Genomic DNA, 20,776 nt, shown 5'->3' on the forward strand with positions numbered 1-20,776 from the left:
CCACAAATGATACTCTTTGCAAAGAATTTGCTGATTTAATGCATGGAGAATTCGAAATGAGTTTGATGGGAGAACTAAGTTTCTTTCTAGGATTACAAATCAAACAAACTAAGGAAGGCATTTTCATTCATCAAACTAAGTATACAAAGGAAATACTAAAGAAGTTTGGGAATGAAAATCATAAGGGAGTAGGCACTCCAATGAATCCTACTAGTAAGCTAGACAAAGATGAAAAAGGGAAGAGTATTGATATTAAGCTCTATAGAGGACTAATTGGATCCTTACTCTACCTTACTGCTAGTAGACCCGACATCGTATTTAGTGTAGGAATATGTGCTAGATACCAATCGGATCCTAAGGAGTCACATTTAAGTGCTGTTAAAAGAATCCTTAGATATTTAAGAGGAACTACCAATATAGGATTATGGTACTCAAGAGGCTCCTGTCTAGATTTGCTTGCATATTCAGATGCTGATTTTGCCGGATGCAAATTAGATAAGAAGAGCACAAGTGGCACATGTCAATTCTTAGGAAATAACTTAGTATCATGGTTTAGCAAAAAGCAGAATTCAGTGGCACTGTCCACAGATGAAGCTGAATATATAGCTGCTGGTAGTTGTTGTGCTCAAGTACTATGGCTTAAGCAACAACTAGAGGACTATGGAGTTAAGCTAGATAATATTCCTATTAAGTGTGATAATACTAGTGCCATCAATCTTACTAAAAATCCAGTTCAGCATTCTAAAGCCAAACACATAGAAATAAGGTATCATTTTATTAGGGATCATGTGCAAAATGGAAACATATGTATTGAACTTATATGCACTGAAAAACAATTAGCCGACATATTTACAAAACCCTTGAGTGAAGATAGATTCTGCACGCTAAGGAGGGAATTAGGCATATGTGATCCTTTTTATTGAAGAAATATAAAAGGGAGCAAGTAGTCTCATGATACATTCCTTCAATTTCAAAAAACCCATGAAACATGAGTCATACTTGTTATCTATAGATTCCTTACTCATGTATCATTGTCCCAGAAAGAATTTATAAGGATTGGAAACAAGGAAAATTTTTAGAAGCAAAAAAAAAGAGAAAAGAAAAATTCTGCACTTGGGTCGACCCAACCCAGATTAGAGTTGACCCAACGTTGAGTCGACCCAAGAAATTTCTTGAGTCGACCCAACGTCGGGACCCCACTGTTAAAAGGGGGACCCGAGAGCTCTATTAGGGCACTGTTTGCCCTTGTCCTCTTCTGAATACTCTATTCTCCACTCTCCAAACTCCTCCAAACTCCTCCAAACAGTAGATTACCTTAAGATCTTGGAGAAATGGGACCCAAAAGAGCCGTAGCCAAGAGATCCGGAAGAGTCTCACGGATCCAACGTGAGGAAAGGCAACCTACGGAGCCATCTACAGTGTCTCCACAACGTGAGGCACGTGCGGAGCCACCTCCTCCTCCTTCCCCCTAGTTATACTTGCAAGATTTGCGGGGAGACCAGTTATAATAGGGAGAAGGATCCATTCCGAGTTCTTTGATCAAGAAGGGTTCCGGTTGAGGGAATGGATCCAAAGGCAAGGTTGGGAGTATCTTTGCTCCCTAGATGTGATGATCTACCCCGGATTAGTTCGGGAGTTCTATGCCTTCCTTAAAACTGAAATGGGAGGGCTTATTTCGGAAGTTCGAGGAGTTAGGGTTCGAGTTTCCGAGGAAAGTTTGAGTGCCTACTTCATCTTCCCTGCGAAGGAGCCACTCCGGAAAAGCCAGAAAACAAGATGAGAGCTCTGCAGTTGATTATGGAAAATGAGGACTTTGACTTCTCAGAAAAGGTAATAGCAAGCTCTTTATCTGCTGAAATGAGATTATTGCTCAGTATCATAAATAGAATTTTATTTCCAAAAAGCGGAAGATTCGATCTCATCACAGAGCGAGATCTAGTAGTGATGGAGTATATTATTCAGGGTATTCTCCTGAATCTCCCGGCCATGATACTGAAGCAGATGAGGAAAGTAATCTGCAACTCCAGAGTATCACTACCTTATGGTATGATACTCACGTTGATTTTTCGACAGCATGGTCTATCTGTCGAGGGGGAGGCATCCAGGAGTCTGCTTCATACTGACACATACACTGCACGGACACTTATACGCATAGGATATGAAAAAGTGAACGGGCAGTGGATTAATACTGGAGCAGGGATTCAGGGTGAGGCACCAGAGGGTGATGCACCAGATCATGGAGACCCTATCCCTGAGGATGAGGAGCATATGGATCATCCTACTGCACCTTCGGAGGCTGGACCATCGTCATCTGTTCCTCCGAGAGATACAGATGAGTTCTGGAGTAGGATGACTGAGATCATGTCAGCTCAGGCGAGGACTATCACTGACGGGCTGACGAGCAGATTAGATAGTATGTCAGCTCAGGCGAGGACTATTACTGATGGGCTGACGAGCCGACTGGACATCATGTCTGCTGAGATCAGTGATCTGAGGCAGCAGATAGGAGCACTCTGGAGAGAGAGAGACCATGGACCATCTGTGCCACAGGCTGCTGAGTCAGAGATTTCGGCACAGAGTCATCCAGCTCGTCGTGCTCCACGCCAGACACAGTCTCACCAGGCTCGACCTCCCCTCACCACGTACACTAGGAGGATGAGGACTAGATCCCAGCCATTAGATACTCCCTAGGCTGATATTAGCATTTCTGTTTAGAGCCTAGGCTAGATATCTAGTTCTCATATGTATTTTGTGTTTATCATGTATCTTTAAACTTTGACTGAGGAACATTGTATTTGTTTTTGTTTTTGGGCATGAATGTACTAAAATGTTCCTATTTTTGATCAATGAAGTTTGAATGTTTGTTATTTATTGTGTCTTTTCCCATGCATCTATTTGATGATAACAAAAAGGGGGAGAAGTAAAGAAAGAGTAATAGGGGGAGAAGTAAAGATAGAGTGATAAGAGGAGAAGTAAAGAAAGAAGGAGAAATAACGAAATAACTTGTAAAACAAATTAAAAATTATATAGAAAAGCATATACATCCAAGGGGGAGCAATTTGCAACAATGAAAATGATCAAATCAAAAATTTCTATCAAATTTCAGAATTTGGCACATAGAATTTCAGAATTTGGCACGCACCTTTCACACCTCGATACATAACCTGAAACTCATGTTTTATCTCAAATTTTTGGAGTTTCATCTTTAATGAATTATAAATGAAAGGGGGAGCAATTCAAAAAGTCAAATTGGCAACATTGGAATGATATAGGGGGAGACTTCACTCTTATATATGAAAAGCTGAAATTCAGCAAGCTAAGCCCTTTCAAAAAAAAACTGATTTTAAGATAAGTATCAATAGGCTCATACTCTTTATTTTGTAATCATCAAAAAGGGAGAGATTGAGGATGATAGTGTTATTTTGATGATTAACAAGCAATTATCTAGAGTATGTTATAAGTTAAATCGATACTTTATTTATAAGTCTATTACTCTCAGTATATTTGTATAAATTGATATAGATACATTTCATTGTTTATTTGAATGAATCTAACCTTGAGATGCAGCAAAGTGTGGATTGAGTCGACCCAAAGGATGATTGGGTCGACCCCGGCACATCAAGAAAGCATTTGGCACACTTCTGCAAAAATGGCACAAATGAACAGTGAGTTGGGTCGACCCAAAGAAAGCATGAGTCGACCCAAACATCAAGATCCTCAAACAACTCAGAAAATGGTTCTCTGGATTTACTGAGGGTCGACCCAAGATATAGTTAAGTCGACCCAAGCTTGAGTCGACCCAAACCCTGTGTGGGTCGACCCAAAGGCAAGACAAAACAGAAGACAGAAAAGGTTCTCTGGAAACCCTGTTAGGGTCGACCCAAGAAGAAGTTGAGTCGACCCAACTGAACCTTGAGTCGACCCAAAGAAAGGTTGGGTCGACCCAAGTGAAGGAAGGCTGAATTGCAAGTTTCTGTGTTTCTGAGAGGGTCAACCCAAGGAATGGTTGAGTCGACCCAAGTGAAAGTTGGGTCGAACCAAGGACAGGTTGAGCCGACCCAAACACGGGCAGAAGCATAACGGCTAGTTCTGCAGAAGTACTTTTTGTCCTTCCAAAAGTGAGTAACGGCTAGTTTTTGAATTCTAACCATTGGGGCTTGTCCAATGGATGTAGGAAACTATTTAAAGTGGCACTATTCATCAGATAGAACATCCTTTTCAAAGAGTATCAAAGAGTACACAAGAAAGAGAAAGTGCCCTAATCTTCTTCATCCAAGTGCTTCATTCAAGAATCAAAGAAAGGGGTTGAGCAGATTCAAAGAGTCATCAAGAGCTCCATCCTCCCTTGAAGAGTGAAGCATCCTTGACAAAGAAGAGAGAAGTCACTACAAGCGATAAATACTTTCTAAACTCTTCTTTGTAGATTACATTGTTTTATTTGCTCATCTAGGAGTTTAAATCTTCTTCCTTTATTTGTTAAACTACTTGTAAAGGTTGGTTAGTTAGCCCGCAAAACCAACGGAATAGGTTGATTGGTGAACCCGGAAAACTAATTGTAAAGGTTCGTTGGTGAGCCCGAAAAACCAACATAGGTTCGTTGGTGAGCCCGTAAAACCAACATAGGTTTTTGGTGAACCCGGAAAACCAAAGTGTAAAGGTTTTTGGATTGTGAGCCCGGAAAACAATCCAACTGTAATCCGCGGGATTATAGTGAATTTCCAAGGGGTCGCTTAGGGAGTGGACGTAGGTGCTAAGGAGAGCACCGAACTACTATATTTCTTGTTGTTTGTATTGTGAGTTGTTTAAGTTTACTAACTCATCATTTAACACAAGTAAGATAATTAAAATTAAAAGAAACCAATTCACCCCCCCCCCCCTCCTGGCTTGTCACCTTGGGCAACAGGTGTGCACTTTTAAAAACCGGAGATACCTAGCTATTTGATCAAGCCATGGTTCTTCTATATGTATTGGTTGATAAATAACTACTTGCCTAATGCTCTAAAACTAATATAACTGTCGATGAAGAATCCATTAAAATTTTGTAGGAAGAACTTGCTATAATTTTTATTTTTACCAATTTTTATTATTTGTGGAACTAATTTATTTAGAATTTTACTAGACTATTATAGTTTTTTCCTATACTTATAGTTATTAAAAAGAAAAGCCTTTTATATGTGCATTAACATGTTTATATCCATTATAAATACTAGAATTATCCCCAAGTGTTGAACATCTTTATTCCATACCCTGATATTATGGTCAGATAGAGAAACATGTATAAAAGCAATGTTTTAAAAATCAAACAATCTAGGCAGTTGCATAGTTGAATTGTCAATTGGTCTTATGTTTTGTCCGAATAACCCCCTAAACTCGGATACTATAATTGATCCATTAGCTCGTTCGAATTGCTTCGAGCAAACTTGCTAGTTTTCAAACTGAGTAAGATTATGCATCTGATTATAATAATAGAATTGGATTCAAGACTTTTCTCTAACTCTTTTCTCTTCAAATGTGACTCTTCTCTCTAACACCCATGTGAATTGTGCATGGCCAATGGCAAGCACCAAAAACCCGCTCCAATAAGCATCCCACATTCAATTCTTGAAGGATTGGACCCCTCTCTCTCTCTCTCTCTCTTCCTCTCTTCTTCCTCTGTTTTCTCTTCCCATCTCACTTTCCTTCAATGGATCCCGATGATGGTCAGTGGTGGGGGCAAGAGCCCCTCCCTTTCTTTCGCTATTTATCTCTCTCTCCACCTTGCTCATTAACAAAGCTAGGTGGAAAGTTAGGTACCAGTGAGCAAACCCTCCACTCTCTCTCTCTCCCACATTGCTTTCCCCCGCTAGATTCTAGTAGCATGCCAATAGGCACCAACAAGCAGGCCCTCCTCCCCTGCTCTCTCCCCCTCTCACTCCACCATATTTGTCGGACCTTGGTGGCAAAAAAATAAGCATCAACAAGCAAGCCATTTTGTAAACATTATTGTTGGAAGAAATCTCAAGATATTACAAAGCTCTAATTCCATGTTTTACTCTATGGGAGGTGTGGAAGAAGAGAAATTTTAGAGACTGTGGGTTGTCTATGAACAACTAAGTGTGTCTAAAGTAGATACTGACAAATTTTAATTTTATGTAAAACAACTTTTTATTAAAAACTTGTGAACTAATAAATGTTTCACAAAGCAAGTATTTATTATTACATATTTTAAATTTTTATACATTTGTTATAGGTTTATAATTTCAATATATTTTCTATATAAATAATTAATAACCAATATAAATGATGTCACTAGTCGGCTAAGTTGACCCAATGGTTGAACCGGTGACCTGTGACCTAATCCCTTTTCATGTTCCATGGTCCAATTTTAAGACATTATATAAAAAGGATAATTTGGAGATAATTTAAAGTACAAAGGGTAGCTTGGATGGAGTACCCATCCAAGGGTTTGTATTAAATACAAGATATAGGTTACTTTCATTTTTTCTATCAAGCAATTTATTTAGGAATTTACTGGATGTAGATGCGAATGTACACACTAAGAGAGAATTTTGGATAATGGGAGAGGAGAGGACTTTATTGTACCATTATACATATGCTTTTATACTAGGAAAAGTATTATTTATATGTAATCAACATGTAATATATGTGCATATGTATGAATTAGCTAAGAAAAATGTGTACATTCATATTAGAGTCGGGGCATAATAGTCTTGCCAATTTTATTGTTATGAAGAAATGAAAGCCTAAATTGGATTGTTTCTTAATGGTAACAACTACATCAATAAAAATAAAAATATAAAATATAATTTATTTTTATAAATATGTAAGGTTGATCTTCCAAAAAGTACATAATTTTAAAATTTACAAATTTCAAAAAAATAGCATGAAAAATAGTAAAATTGGGGCTTACCTTAATGGTTATACGTCCAAAAGCTTTGGATTTGAATATTAGATTGTACACCCCTAAGACTTTGGTCTGGGATAATTATAGCTGGTGAGTCTTCCTTCCTTTCTTTCAAGAAATAACAAATATTTCTAATATTTATTTTAGTGATTATAGTAGAATGTTATGTATTTTAACAATAATATAGTGAGCAAGATATAAGCAAAATCAAAAGTCTTCAATGGGGTTGGCCTTATTCGCAATTTAATGATTTTCATAGCATATAAGAGTCTACGAGTCTATAGTATGTTAGTATATGCAGGCAATAAATATCAATGCAACTGGAAAATAAAAAGCACACATCAACGTGTCTCCAATGATGATTTCCGAATACAATGTCTGCAGTATTTTAACAAATGACAGTGCATAATTTTTTTTTTAGAAAACCAAAATTTGGTTAACTGTTACTACTTGTATTAGGCTCCCAATATTCCTTAGATAAAGTGGCATAGCCACACTTCTGTTGCAATGTAGAAAATGAAATTTTAAATGAATGGCCTGTGGGATGGAACAAATATGGGGAGAATCTAAGCAAGAGAAAATAAAGGGGGTTTGAAATTTTTGTGGGATGTGGTGGACTTATGCTTTTGAACTTTTGAAACCCCGTGGAAAATAGGTTTTCTTATTTCTACGCGTAGCAGGCACTGCATTTATCTACCTTAATACTTTTCACAGGATCCATTTGAACGAGAATTGAATGAAAGAAAATAACATAGATGGAAATGGATATTAGCACATGACCATCAAAGCATGCATCATTACTCTTATAATCTTCAAACATATGTAATCCACCTGCCACCAGTCCATGAGTTAATTAGTAAAACCTATTTTCCTTCAAGAACATCATAAATTATCTAACAAGCCACCAAAGAAGGATTTCTTCAGAATGATATGATGTAATGGTCACTTTTTCTATTAGCAAAGCTATCTTTGGTCCCTTGCCAGGCATCTTATAACAACACACGCACACGTGTGTGTTTCCATAATATTTTTCTTTCATATTTTTTTTCCTGATTTAACTCCTATCTCCCTGCCGTCCCATGAACACTGAGCTAAATTTTTTATATGATCAAACTCGACCTGAATCAGATGTAGATAATTATAGCGACATGTAAAATTGCCGAGAAACAGACTTCTACTCTAGTATAAAATAGTAAAAATCACAGTCTCAATAAATATTAGACATTTCTTTTAGAGTATACTAAACAGATAAATTTATTAACCCCCGTGCGAGCCACGGCTTCCCCCAAGCGACTACTCGCGAGAGGTCACCAAACCCTGCAGTTCGCACGTGCTGCACGTGTCCCTACCCTTCCCACCCTCGCGCCAGGCGTGCTAAAGATAAACCACAACACGCGCCGCACACGAGCGAAACCCTAGCGGCCCCCAAACCCCACACGCGAACCGGCCGGACCGCCGCCGGAGGAACCCGCAGGAGCGACCAACCCCGCCTAATCTCCGCCCAGGACCTCGCCGGAGGGTCGGCTCCGGGTCAGCAGTTACTCAGACCCGGCTTCCATCTTGCCGGCCGCCCGGATCGCCGGAGGAGACCGGAGCGCCGCCTCGAATCCCCACCGGAGGTACCAATTCCGTCGGAGAGGACGCGCCTTTTGAAGAAAGGAGCGAGATCTCAACTAGTAGCCCTTTTTTCTGTATTTAAAGTTTCAATTTGTTAGTTTTCGATCGGGGGAAAGGGAATTGAAGCTTTTCGATCTGAATCGCATCTGGAAAGGCCGGACGTACCTAGAAATGGAAAAGGCGTGGGAGCAAGGGTTAGGCTTGTAATACCGGAGAAAAGGGGTCACGCGAAGGGGATGGCTCAGGAAATGGAGAAGCTAGGAGGGACCAGCGAGGAGGCGGACGAGGAGATGGATATGGAGGTGAAGGAGGAGGACGAGGAGGAGGAGGAGGAGGAGGAGGGGGCGAGCGGCAGCGGCGGAGCGGTGGTGATGGGGCTGGCGGCGCCGGCGGCGGGGGAGGACATGGGAGGCCGGTACTTCGAGCAACCAGGGGGAATCGACGGAGGCGGGGGGGACGGGCTGATGCAGGGGGTGGTGATGAGGCGACCTCGGCCAAAGGAGGAGAAGGAGCGGACGAAGATGAGGGAGCGGCACCGGCGGGCGATCACGGCGAGGATCCTGTCAGGGCTCCGGAGGCACGGGAGCTACAACCTCCGGGCGCGGGCGGACATCAACGAGGTCATCGGCGCCCTCGCCAGGGAGGCCGGTTGGGCGGTGCTCCCCGACGGCACCACCTTCCCCTCCCGCTCCTCCGCCTCCTCCTCTCCCCAGGTTTCCCCTTCTCTCCTCTCATTTCATGGGTTCGCTCGGTTTTCTCTCGGCATTTTATTTTTGTTTTATTAATTTTTTCTCGGCGAAAGAGAAAAATTGGTGTGCGGAAAGGAACAAGAAAAACGTATCAAGGACCCCTTCCCGTTGTAAGAACTGGGGAAACTTCCGAAATTATTGGCTCGATTCGATTCCCGGCCCGTTCCGTTGATATTTTTCTTCCATTGGTTACAACCTACTTTTTCCCCTTCCGGCCACGGGTTCTTTGGATTATGTTATTTTATTTCTTTGGACCCAGTTATTTAAATGCCTCAATCGTTTTATCAAGGCATTATTATTATTATTATTGCGCTTGGAAGTTGTAACAGCCGTTGAATTATTCGAGCTGTTATTATTACCTTTCCAGTGCTGTAAATGCAGCTTGATGCTGTAGAATTACGCTATGTGATGCTATGTGATGGTTGAGCATGGATGGAAGATTCTGGGTCGTGAGATGTAGACTTTATTGTTGATCTATCGAGCTGATCCTAAACGTCCAAACCGAAGACGCATTCATCAAGACATTCTCGATCATCCTTTTAAGCATGTATTTTAGTTACTACTATTCCTGTAGCTCCTCGTATCTATCGTTTGGATTCCTGATGACAACTTTCTTCGTTATTTTCGGGGTGGGCCGGGGGTTTACACCTGAAAACAACAACGTTTCCTTTAACGATCTCGCGATTCATTTTGAAGCAACTTTATTGCGAGTCCCTACCAAATTTTCTATTATGGTCTTTGTCACTTGAGTTTGCCGAGCTAACGAGAGGTCCAAACGGGCTTCTTCGTCTCCGCGCGTCTTCTCCAGGCCCCACCGGCGACGTCGTCCGTCGCGCCAGCTCAGATCCAGCCGCTTCGGGGGGTCTCCCCCGGGGGGCTCGGCTCCGTGGAGTACAGCCCCCTGAAGGGCGTCTTCACGCCCGCCGCCACTTCCTACGACGGCCGGTGCCGGACGTCAGTCATGGTGGGAGGCCACAGGGAGAGAATGCTCGACAGCTCCCCCCTTGCTGCCAGCTGCACCGATGGAGTCGACGGCAAGCAGGTGTATAAACTCTCACACGCATTTCTACTCGTCTTCAGTCATCTGATCATGCCTATCCATCTTTATATAATAGATTTTGTTATGTTTGTGGCTTGCAATGTTCAATGTCATGTTGGATCGAGGTCTGCTCATAGCGATGGTAAAATGCTATACTGTACTACTTAATCTAATGCTAGAAACTTACAAATTATTATTATTGCAAGATTACAAGCGTTCTTTTCTCTTTTTAGTATTTTTAACATATATATATTTGCTTGAATATGACTGATACATATATTTAGAATTCACAGATATCAGTAAGGATGTTGATACAAGATGCTAATGCCTTAATTCTTCATTCAATGGTCATAATTGATTAATAGTGGTAGACGCCTATAACACTGATATGCATAACTTAAAGTCCGATGCTAAATAGTTTAGAGTTATTCTATTTGACCTTCTAGAGTTCGTGTTCTGTCATTCGCTCATTATTTTTCATAATTATTGATACTGTATATTTAGTACATTTCAGCGGGTTTAATTCCATGACGTCCAAATCAGTTGTTATGTCAAAAGAACCATAAAGTTGTAGGTCTGAAAGGAACACATGTAGTGACTTGTGCCATTGGATCATTTTGTCTGATAGTAATGCTGATTTGAATTTTGATACTGTTACGGTGTGGCCTTTTATTCCATATTATTAACAGTACTACAATTACTATATTACTAAACAAATATCTTTAATAACATTGTCTATACTATTCTTTGATGCTACTGCAAAATATTCTTTTAACTCTTCTGTTGGTAACAAGAGTAACTGCCACAGCTAATACAAATGCTACATCATACACGAGTAATACTTCTAGCATAGAAATAGGAAAAAGAAAAAAATGCTATTATTATCCTATTCTGTAATACAAAGAAATGAAAATGCCCGCAGTAATCCCCACCCCACCCCACCCCGACTCCCCTGCAAAAAAAGAAAAATAATAATAAAGGCCTGCAACTCATAGTTTTTTATGAATCATCAAGGGAAAGGTTGGCATTTTGGTCTAATTAATAACCGAAACCCCTGTGGATCACACTAAAGTCTTGTGCTTCCACACTTTCTGGCAAGGTTAGGAAACACGGTAATTCTTTGGGAAAAAAAAGAAAGAAAATGAAACTAGGATTGGGCATATGTATCTAGAGCCTATGGTTCTGCATGGGCCTTCAAGAAACTAGGTGCTAGGTGCTGCCTGGTTTCCTTGGTATCTAACTAACCTACACTTTGACAATGACCGTGGCAAACACGCAGTATACGATATCAGGTCTTTCAATTTCATATATCATGGTCTTCCTCTTGTATGTGGATTATGGTGCTGAGCATAATACCGTTTTCATTTTCTGAGATTTTGTTATTTTTCTTATGATAACTGCTTGAGTTACGCAAACAGTTCTCTACCTCTACAGTCTGTTGCTTCGTATTTTGGCCTCAGTTTTGCTATTAGCAGACATCATTGGTTGGTTACATAGTGTGGTGCTTGTATTTCAGGTGACTGATATACCTTCAACTCATAGAATGCCAGAGCATGATTTTGCAGGCACCCCCTATGTTCCAGTATATGTGATGCTCCCTGTGAGTTGTTTTAAATAAAGCTTCTTGTAGAGTGACTTTTATGATTTTACATTGCACACTCCATCATTCTTTTTTTCTACCTTCTGAAATCAGGATTAGGATTCTACTTATTAATCTTTTATTGTCAGAATTAGATGTAAATATTAGAAAATAAATATTTATTCATAAAATATCTGCACTCTGATTTTTTGTTTTGGCTTTTCTGGGATGTTAGCTTGGTGTTATCAACATGAAGTGTGAGTTGGCTGATCCAGAGAGTCTAATAAAGCAGTTGAGAATATTAAAATCTGTCAATGTTGATGGTGTCATGGTTGATTGCTGGTGGGGAATAGTGGAAGCGCATACACCACAAGAATACTGTTGGCATGGTTATAAGAGGCTTTTTCAGACTGTACGCGAACTGAAGCTTAAACTGCAGGTGAGATTTCTACGCATGTACTGCAATGCAGGGTCTATTGATCTTTCATGCTGAAACATGTGAATTCCTTTGCCGAGGACTTATTGTAAGTGTTTTGTAGAGATGCCAGATATATTATCTAGGTCCACTTGTCTCCTTTGCCTTCAAATTACTTAGTTGTAATTCATCTTTGACAACTAAATAAACTTCTATCCTGAAAAAGTAAGAGGTGTTAAAACTTTAATATCGATACCGATACAGAATATTGTAGTTATAAGCATGTTTCAGTGCATGCAATACTTGGTGAGAGTCTCTAATAACTGAATAGTTACTATCTATATGCAACTGGGCAGTGGACAAATTGCATCCTCAATCGGGTCGATAGGATTGACAGTGAACTAGTATATTCATGGTTCAGATTAGACAAAATTTGAAGCCTTTGGTTCTTGTGATTTCCCGCATTTCCTGAAGGAAAGAGAAGTAGTCTTTTGGAGTTACATGTAGAGCATAGTCTTCCCCTCTTTTTCCTGATAGCAATACAAGTTGCTTTCTGTTTTCTGCTTGGACTCTTATTTCTGTCATAACTATATATCTGGAAGTTCTGATAATTTGCTGATGTATCCATGCTTGCAACTGTAAGGTGGTCATGTCATTTCATGAATGTGGTGGCAATATTGGTGATGATGTATGTATTCCTTTGCCACATTGGGTAGCAGAAATTGGTAGAAGCAATCCAGAGATTTTTTTCACAGATAGAGAGGGAAGACAAAATCCTGAATGCCTTTCATGGGGGATCGACAAGGAAAGGGTATTAAGAGGCAGAACAGCACTTGAGGTATAGCTGCTTGTTTGTTCTTGATTCATGAAAGAACAAGTGTCTGGTAACCTCATTCTGGTGATTGAAATTTATGTATGTAATGACAATTTATATAGCCTGTTCTTTAGACATACTTTGTAATGCTATACCTGTTCTCTGAATGCCTTATTGAGAAGAAGTTTTTTTGTTTGTTTTACTGTGGATGTCAGTCAAAAACCTACTAGCTACTATAAATTGAAAATCCAGTGTAACAAAGGCATATGCATGACAACAAAGTGTAAGGAAGAGAAGTTTCTCTTGTGGATTTATAGTGGTATTGAAGAAATTCTAATCTTAGTTTGTCTTGATGGATTCGAAGGCCTTAAAGACAGTGCTCTATCCAAAAAATGCTGTTGAATCTTGTTTTGCATTTACACATGCTATGTACCAAATATTTTAAGATCTGATTTGTTTTTCATGAAACTTGTTCGGGAAGTACCCCAACTGATGAACTTTCTGATTGCCTGTGCAACTGATTTTGTCTTCTACTAGCAAATCAGGGTCATGAAATTCATGTTAAGAATAATTGGATGTGCAAATTAAATAACAAAATAGAATTTAAAACCTATGCTATATTGCCTTGTTCCATTCCCTCTTGATATGTTTTGGCTTTGTTTCATTAGGCCTCATTATGGAATCCTTTTATGCTTGTGCTTTTGGTGAAACATAGTTTTTTCATGGTTTGCAGTCAAAGCTATACTGGAAATAAATATTTATAGAACATACTTCTCTGTGTCTTTCTCTTCTTGCTGAAGGGAAGGTATCATGGGAAAAAAAACTGAGAAGGAATTATTTAGGAATATTCCTATGTTTGAAATTCATGTTTTTAGAGATAATGATAATTGATTCATGGGAAGCTTTTCTGCATGCATTATCTCTCATTTTAAGGTGAGAAATGTACTTTTTAAGTTGTTTTGGGTAAATTTATTTCCCTTGCCTAATGTTTTCATGGATTTGTTATAGGTCTACTTTGACTACATGAGAGGCTTTCGAGTGGAGTTTGATGAATTTTTTGAAGATGGTATTATCTCTGAGATTGAAGTTGGATTAGGTCCCTCTGGGGAGCTACGTTATCCATCTTACCCGGTAAAGTATGGTTGGAGATATCCTGGCATCGGAGAATTCCAGGTCATCAGCTTCTCACCCATCACTTACATATATCACAAATGATTGCGATTCTAGAAAGTTGAATATTCTGTGATGCAGGGATAGGAAACGCTAGTACTTTCAATGTAGAAGGCATGTGATTCCTTTGATGTACTTGAGTTGTCCTCTTTGTAGTAACTTAACATTGATGCATTGGTATATAGCTGGGATGAGTTGATTGCAGTCAAAATCCAGACCAATAGCTATAGAGTTGCATATAAATAGATCCCTTAGAAAGCATTATAAGCAGTTGATTGGAACGACTACGGTGGTTGCTGTCGCTGTGCCTATATAGGCAAAATATATACCTTCCTGCCTTTGCTTCCAGCAGAAGATGAAAATGACAGGTCACCTATTTGATATTCTGGACCTGAGTAACAGTATGATAGAATTTGTATATATCCGAATGTGCCAGGGTAGAATATGTATCCATAATTGAAGTTTAGATTCTATTGTCAGACTGATATCCGTGCTTTGCAACTGCCATTTCATAGACAAAATCTAAATTGACCTAGGCACGATTTAATGTATTTACTAGTCACTTATTTTATCTTCTGTTATAAATTTGTAGTGTTATGATCTGTATCTCATGAAGAGTCTGAGAAAGGCAGCAGAAGCAAGGGGGCACTCTTTTTGGGCAAGAGGACCGGATAATGCAGGCTCTTATAATTCACAGCCACATGAAACTGGATTCTTTTGTGGTGGAGGAGATTATAATAGCTATTACGGTAGATTCTTCCTTAATTGGTACTCTCAGGTCTTGGTTGATCATGCTGATCGTGTACTATCCCTGGCCAAATTAGCTTTTGAGGGCACATGCATTGCTGCTAAGGTAAGGGTGAATTCTGTTTTCTTTCTTCCGTAGGTTGATTATGTTTTTCCCTATATTTCTGTAAGATTAATGGTTTTATTCAAGATCCCTCACTTTCTCCTGAATGAAATTCAATATATTATTGACATCTGATGTGGACATAATATACAATTTTACTGCTGAGGAGCAGAGGTTTCCTGCTTTCCACTATATAATTTTCAGTCGTGATTCTAAATAATTTTGTTGCACTTAGATGCATTTGGTATATTTCGAATTTTAAGTTTTTATGCTAAATCAATCCATTGCTTGGGTACATTTCTTCTTATAGATACTCATCTCATGTTTCTAACCTTCTAACTAACAAATTCCTCCGATATTCAAATTGTATGTGATCTCTGCGGAATTTTGTTACCCTCTACTCCTCACAATGCTTTGGAGTTACTAATTCTATAAAATTTCTAAATGTTAAGTTGATTTTTGGTTGAATTTGGAGCTTTTCTACCCATCATATGATTCAAATCTTTGCAATATTGCAGTTGTTTAGCAGTGCTTTTGCAGCTTTTAAGATGAAACCAGGAAGATGTTGTATAATCCCAATTCCTTAGCATCTGTTATATTCTTGTTGGAGCAGGTATCAGGTATCCATTGGTGGTACAAAACAGCTAGCCATGCGGCTGAACTGACTGCTGGGTTTTACAACCCTTGCAATCGTGATGGCTATGCTTCAATTGCATCGATGTTGAAGAGGCATGGTGCTGCTTTAAAGTTTACATGTGCCGAGTTGCGGACTTTGGATCAACATGAGGAATTCCCAGAGGCATTAGCAGATCCAGAAGGTTTGGTCTGGCAGGTAAAATGCAGTAAAAACTAACTTGGAGGATTATTCTTGGCATACTAATGGGTTATGTAAGTTTTGGTTATGGACAAAAACTTGAAAAAAAGCAAATCCAGTATAGAAGATTTATGATTCTGAATTTTCAGTTCAAATGTTGAAATTCTTGGTTGCTTTTGAAGGAACCCTAATATTTGAGAGTTATTTTATATTTAACTGATTCAGTATGAACATCTACTTTATCTCTTCACTTAGTAAACAAATTCTGTATGCCTCGGGAATGATTGTTCCTGCTATGGGGTTATATCTATGTGTATGTGATTTTCATGGAATACAGCTAGAATAATGATACTAAAAAAAATGCTGTTGCGTGATATCTAATTCTTTATAAATAATAATTTGTTCCCAGCATTGGAGAATCTTTGCTGTTTTAAAGGTGTCGCTCTTATTTCTCTGAGTATGTTTGTGGTGGAGAAGAAGGGAAAGAGGGGGCTTCAACAGGGTGTTAATTGTGCAAAGACTAAGAGTTGTTTTGTTTATTGCTAGAACCAAAGTAAGATTCTGTAGTAATCGTCTGTGTTATAGATGTGGTGCCCGCTGTATAAAAATAAATGGCTGCAAACTAGTGATTGAAACATAATCTGTTCCCATCATCAGGTGTTGAATGCTGCTTGGGATGTTTGTATACCAGTGGCTAGTGAAAATTCTCTTCCCTGCCACGATAGGTCTGGATACAACAAAATTCTGGAGAATTCCAAGCCAATGAGTGATCCAGATGGAAGACACTTGGCAACATTTACTTACCTCAGGCTAAGTCCAGATCTCATGGAGAGTCACAACTTCCTAGAATTTGAGCGCTTTGTCAAAAGAATGCATGGTAAATATCGAGCCTTTATATACTTCTGTTACTTATTGAAGAATTATATGTCTGCTTTAGTTACCTTCAATTATCAATTCAATTAATAACAAAGAGCTATATAATAATAGTTATGGAACTGTATTTGTGCAATTCTATTGGTATATCCATAGGTTGTTTTCTTTAAAATAAAAATAAAAAACTGAATCTAGTGTTTCAATTTCAGAAAATGCTCCTAGTATCTAGGAAGTTCATTGCTCACTGGTCCATCAAAATTTTCTTTAGTTGCAGGAGGACATTAGCTTTTAGAAAGCTGAAAGATCTTCCCATACATTAGCTTCCCAGTTAGATGATGTCCATAGTTGAGAGATGGTGGGTCTTATATATACTGGGCAATTGCTGGAAAATTTATGCTAGAGAAAATCTTGTTCTTTCATGATAATATGGACTCTTAGTGGATTTGGAATCTGTACTTGAAACTGTTTTTTGTAGATCATCTTAGTGGTATCCAATCATGAAACAAGGTATTTAGCTATGTGATTCTCAGTTATGTCAATGTGTTTTGGTGACGTCATTGGGACTGTAATGATAAAAATGCAGTAATAAATAAATGCAAGAAAATAGGATGTTGGACACATTTAACAGTATTGCTTGTATTTCTAGCACATATTCATCATGACAATTCTAAGATCTATGAACCTTCTATAAGTTAATGTGAATAAAATAAAAGAGAATTCTTGTTAAAAAAGAAAAAACTTGATGTGTATTTGCATCTTTCTTTATGTGGAAAATAAGAGGCAAGTATCATCTAGATCTCTTTGGTCTCTCCATGTTCTTACTGCTAATTTTGGGCAAAATGCCTAGACGCAGAATATCTGAGCATATTTAGATGGTTTCAAGAAAGGAGAACATTGAGATGCATGTATGGTAAAAGTTGCAAGGCAAAATAAGAAATGAGTTCGATGACAAATTAAGGACAAAGTGATGGAGAATTGACTGATATGAGCATGCATGACAAATATTTAGGGCTCTAGTAAGAGCTGTGATTTAATTCGTGCTGAAGGAATCAGAGGAGGAGAAGATCTAAGACAATATGGATATTGGTTGTGCAAAAGATATGGAATAACTAGAAACAACATTTTCTCTATTTTATGCAGACTTAATAGGGTTGCTTGGTAGATGAGGTTCAATAAAGCTGATTTCAAACAGATGGGACGGGGCTGAATGGTTATGATAATTTGAAGTTCCATATACACTCACGTGTGATAATATAAAGAGAGAATCTGCTTTCATGCTGATTATTGAATAAGGACCCTTAGGGTCCATCTGGTGTAAGTGAGCGCCAGCAAACGCACTGCCGCTGCTAAGGCTGTCATTGTAGGGAAGTAATCAGCAGTTACTTCAGTTTACATCATGCAAAGCTGTCATAAATTGATTACTGTGCATTTTCAACCCTCTCTTTTTTTTTTCATTCTTTTGTCCTTGCGTGATCCGTACTTCATCGGCATAAAGTTGCATGACAGGTCTACTGCCTTGCAGGTGAAGCAGTTCTTGATCTCCAGTCATAGAAGAGAAGAGTCATTCATGACTCTAGTATTGTCTCTAGTGTCGAATCTCTCTTCGCCTAGAAGGACAGTGGCTTCTTTGCAGGTGCAGGAGAAACATTCTCTACTAAAAACTAAAAGGCTAACCCTTCTGTACAGAAACTCCACAAAGAAATAGCAAATCTGACCTTTTAATCTTTCCCCTTCATTGATCAAATAGATCAAGATGCATTGTGATTGCCACAAAATAGTCTAGTCAAATTCTTGGTAAAATATTGTAAAGTTCTTGCGGTAACCCTTTTCAGAGTAACTTCATCCCGACATCCTTTCATTGCTTTGCCCCTTCAGAGTTTTGTGCTGCAAGCTAATGGCTGCCTGCACATGGATACACATTCTACAGGTTATTATTACGGTTTTGCAGAACAGCTGATTTTTTATTACGAAGTGAGCAAGAACTTCTCTGCCTATTTGCAGATGCTTGCATTTCTCTTCCATTTTTCCGAGTGGAAAGCTAACTGATGGTTGGGGAGAAGGTCTTTTAATCTTATTTAATTGCACCTTGTATGCATTTGCAACTGAGGTTATACAGCAATTCCAGCATGGGCAGTAGAGATCTGTAGTTTGCTGCAGAAACCAAAATGTCTCTTTGGACAATGTAAAAACTAAACCCATACCATCTGTGAACTCTGGCCACCTGTTTCTGGGTTTCCTTGTAACTTTGCAGATAAAAATGCCATGATCTATAATCTTGATTGAAGTTGGAATTCCTATAGTGATGTTGTTACGGTTGAAAGATGGGTGATTCAAACAGGGGCATTGAATTATTTTCTTAGAACACTACTATCGTCATCGACCCTCATGAATCTTGATTTCAATGGCCATAATATTTTGAGTAACCTGCCTCCAAAAAAGGTGTGGAAGATGTTGATCCTATCCCTATGCAGCATCAAAATCCGTCAGCCTGCATCTAAGTCTGTATATCTTGGTAATTGATGCTTCATTTAGGTTTGGTTAATATATCTTAACATGGGTTGTTATGGGCTTGATATGATTTTATCTTTGAAATGGCTTGTTATGATGATCCTGTTTGGCATGGTCACAGTTTCTGGCTTTTAATTTTGTTCTTTCAGAAACACAAAAATCATGATAGAAATAGTGTTTGGTAATCTGTTCTGTATTTTTGGTTTTTTGAAAATTTTTCTAAAGATTATGGAAGCTGAAAAATCCGGTTTCAAAGTTTTCGAAAATCAAACCTATCTATGACTAGCATTGCCATCGGCTACTAATGGTCACCTTCAGTGCCTACCATCAGCCATCACCTCTACCTACTGTTGCCACCATTGTCTTTGTCATCATCATCGTTTTCACTGCTACCACTGTTCCTGCTACTACTAAACATAACCAACTAATGCATAATTTTCAGATTTTTAATTTAAAAAAAAAATATACCTATAGTTTTAGTTTTTAAAAATTGAACATGGAAAACACGAAATTTTGCCAAATGCTATCTATATTGGACTTAAACTCTCTACAAGATGCTAATCTTTTGTCTAAACTGTAATCATCTGTGAAGGGAAATCAGGTGGGAAAGCGAGGATAAAGAAGGGGAAAACCTTGCTCCATGGACCCAACGTGCCAAGATCTGGTGTCTGAGCACATGTCTGTCTGTAATTTAAATAACCAGTGCCAAGATCTAGGCAGTTGGAAAACGTAAAGAAAGCTTGGTACACTTGATCTTGGAACAAATCCAAGCTAAAAGGTTTGAACCATATCATAAAATTTGGTTCTAATTCGGCGAGCAAGGGTTTAAGGCTATGTCCATATGATGCCGAGCCTAGCAAAGAGATTCAAACCTAGAAGCATGTCCAGGGATTCTAACCTGATCCAAGATGGTTTAACCTAACTAAGCATGAATGTCTGTATACAGTAGATGTAGTAATTAGGGTCAAACGTTAGGCTTATTGAGTTAAATTTTGGGCCAATAATCGACTCAAATTCTTTATTAAATCAAATCAAATGAAGTGGCTCCAACGGTCTATAAAAATTTTGGACTATTTGAAGTGGACAATCGTGATCCATACCAAATTTTGTTTTTGGATCCAAGATATGGTATGGTTGCTGACTTGACCCCTTAACCCCTAGTTAGTGACCCTCTTCTAGATATGGCTTGAGATAGTCCTCTAACTCTAGCCAATCCAAGCTAAGGTTAGTCATTAAAGTCTAACAAGAGTTAGTTCTCTAGCTCTGGTTAAATCAATTAGGGGTTAGTCTATGAACATTCTCAAATCTAAGCTAGGATTACTCCCTTAACCTCGATAAAGACCAAAATAGCGTCAAACCGCTATCTTGGTTAAAACAAATTAGAGTCAGTTATTTGACCCTTTCTCAAATCCAAATAGGGTTAGTCATATAACCCGAGTCTATT

General features: G+C 38.8%; 1 protein-coding gene and 1 long non-coding RNA gene across 7 annotated transcripts; one reads left to right on the forward strand and one right to left on the reverse strand.

Moving 5' to 3' along the window:
* Nucleotides 1–7,340: 7,340 nt before the first annotated feature.
* Nucleotides 7,341–8,827, reverse strand: LOC103697251 (uncharacterized). The gene is made up of 2 exons (XR_602546.4): nt 8,687–8,827; nt 7,341–8,593 (listed from the first exon to the last, which is right to left on the reverse strand). It is a non-coding gene; the product is annotated as an uncharacterized LOC103697251 (long non-coding RNA).
* LOC103697252 (beta-amylase 2, chloroplastic) lies at nt 8,758–19,399 on the forward strand. 6 transcript variants are annotated; one of them, XR_015987907.2, is made up of 11 exons: nt 8,758–9,234; nt 10,079–10,312; nt 11,826–11,909; nt 12,124–12,327; nt 12,947–13,141; nt 14,126–14,290; nt 14,880–15,140; nt 15,751–15,969; nt 16,361–16,504; nt 16,609–16,828; nt 18,347–19,399. XR_015987907.2 is itself a non-coding variant. In XM_088723407.2 (10 exons), the coding sequence occupies exons 1-10, from the start codon at nt 8,758–8,760 to the stop codon at nt 18,348–18,350; spliced, it is 2,079 nt and encodes a 692-aa protein (XP_088579533.2). In that variant the 3' UTR covers nt 18,351–19,399. The 6 variants fall into 6 exon arrangements, 4 of the variants coding, with proteins under 4 accessions (XP_088579533.2, XP_008777296.3, XP_026656976.3 ...); XR_015987908.2 differs by lacking the exon at nt 18,347–19,399 and having other exon boundaries at nt 16,388–16,504; nt 16,609–16,747; XM_088723407.2 differs by lacking the exon at nt 16,361–16,504 and having other exon boundaries at nt 18,331–19,399.
* Nucleotides 19,400–20,776: the final 1,377 nt, after the last annotated feature.

Source organism: Phoenix dactylifera, chromosome 6, assembly GCF_051530095.1.
Source record: "Phoenix dactylifera cultivar Ajwa chromosome 6, Ajwa_hap1_PhDact_Kaust_v1.1, whole genome shotgun sequence".
Classification (NCBI taxonomy): domain Eukaryota; kingdom Viridiplantae; phylum Streptophyta; class Magnoliopsida; order Arecales; family Arecaceae; genus Phoenix; species Phoenix dactylifera.

Coding starts and splice junctions, on each gene's coding strand:
- LOC103697252 (XM_008779074.6), top strand. CDS start 8,758: ATGGCTCAGGAAATGGAGAAGCTAGGAGGGACCAGCGAGGAGGCGGAC. Junction 13,142..14,125: donor GAGGCAGAACAGCACTTGAG/GTATAGCTGCTT, acceptor GATTTGTTATAG/GTCTACTTTGACTACATGAG. Junction 15,141..15,750: donor GCACATGCATTGCTGCTAAG/GTAAGGGTGAAT, acceptor TTGTTGGAGCAG/GTATCAGGTATCCATTGGTG.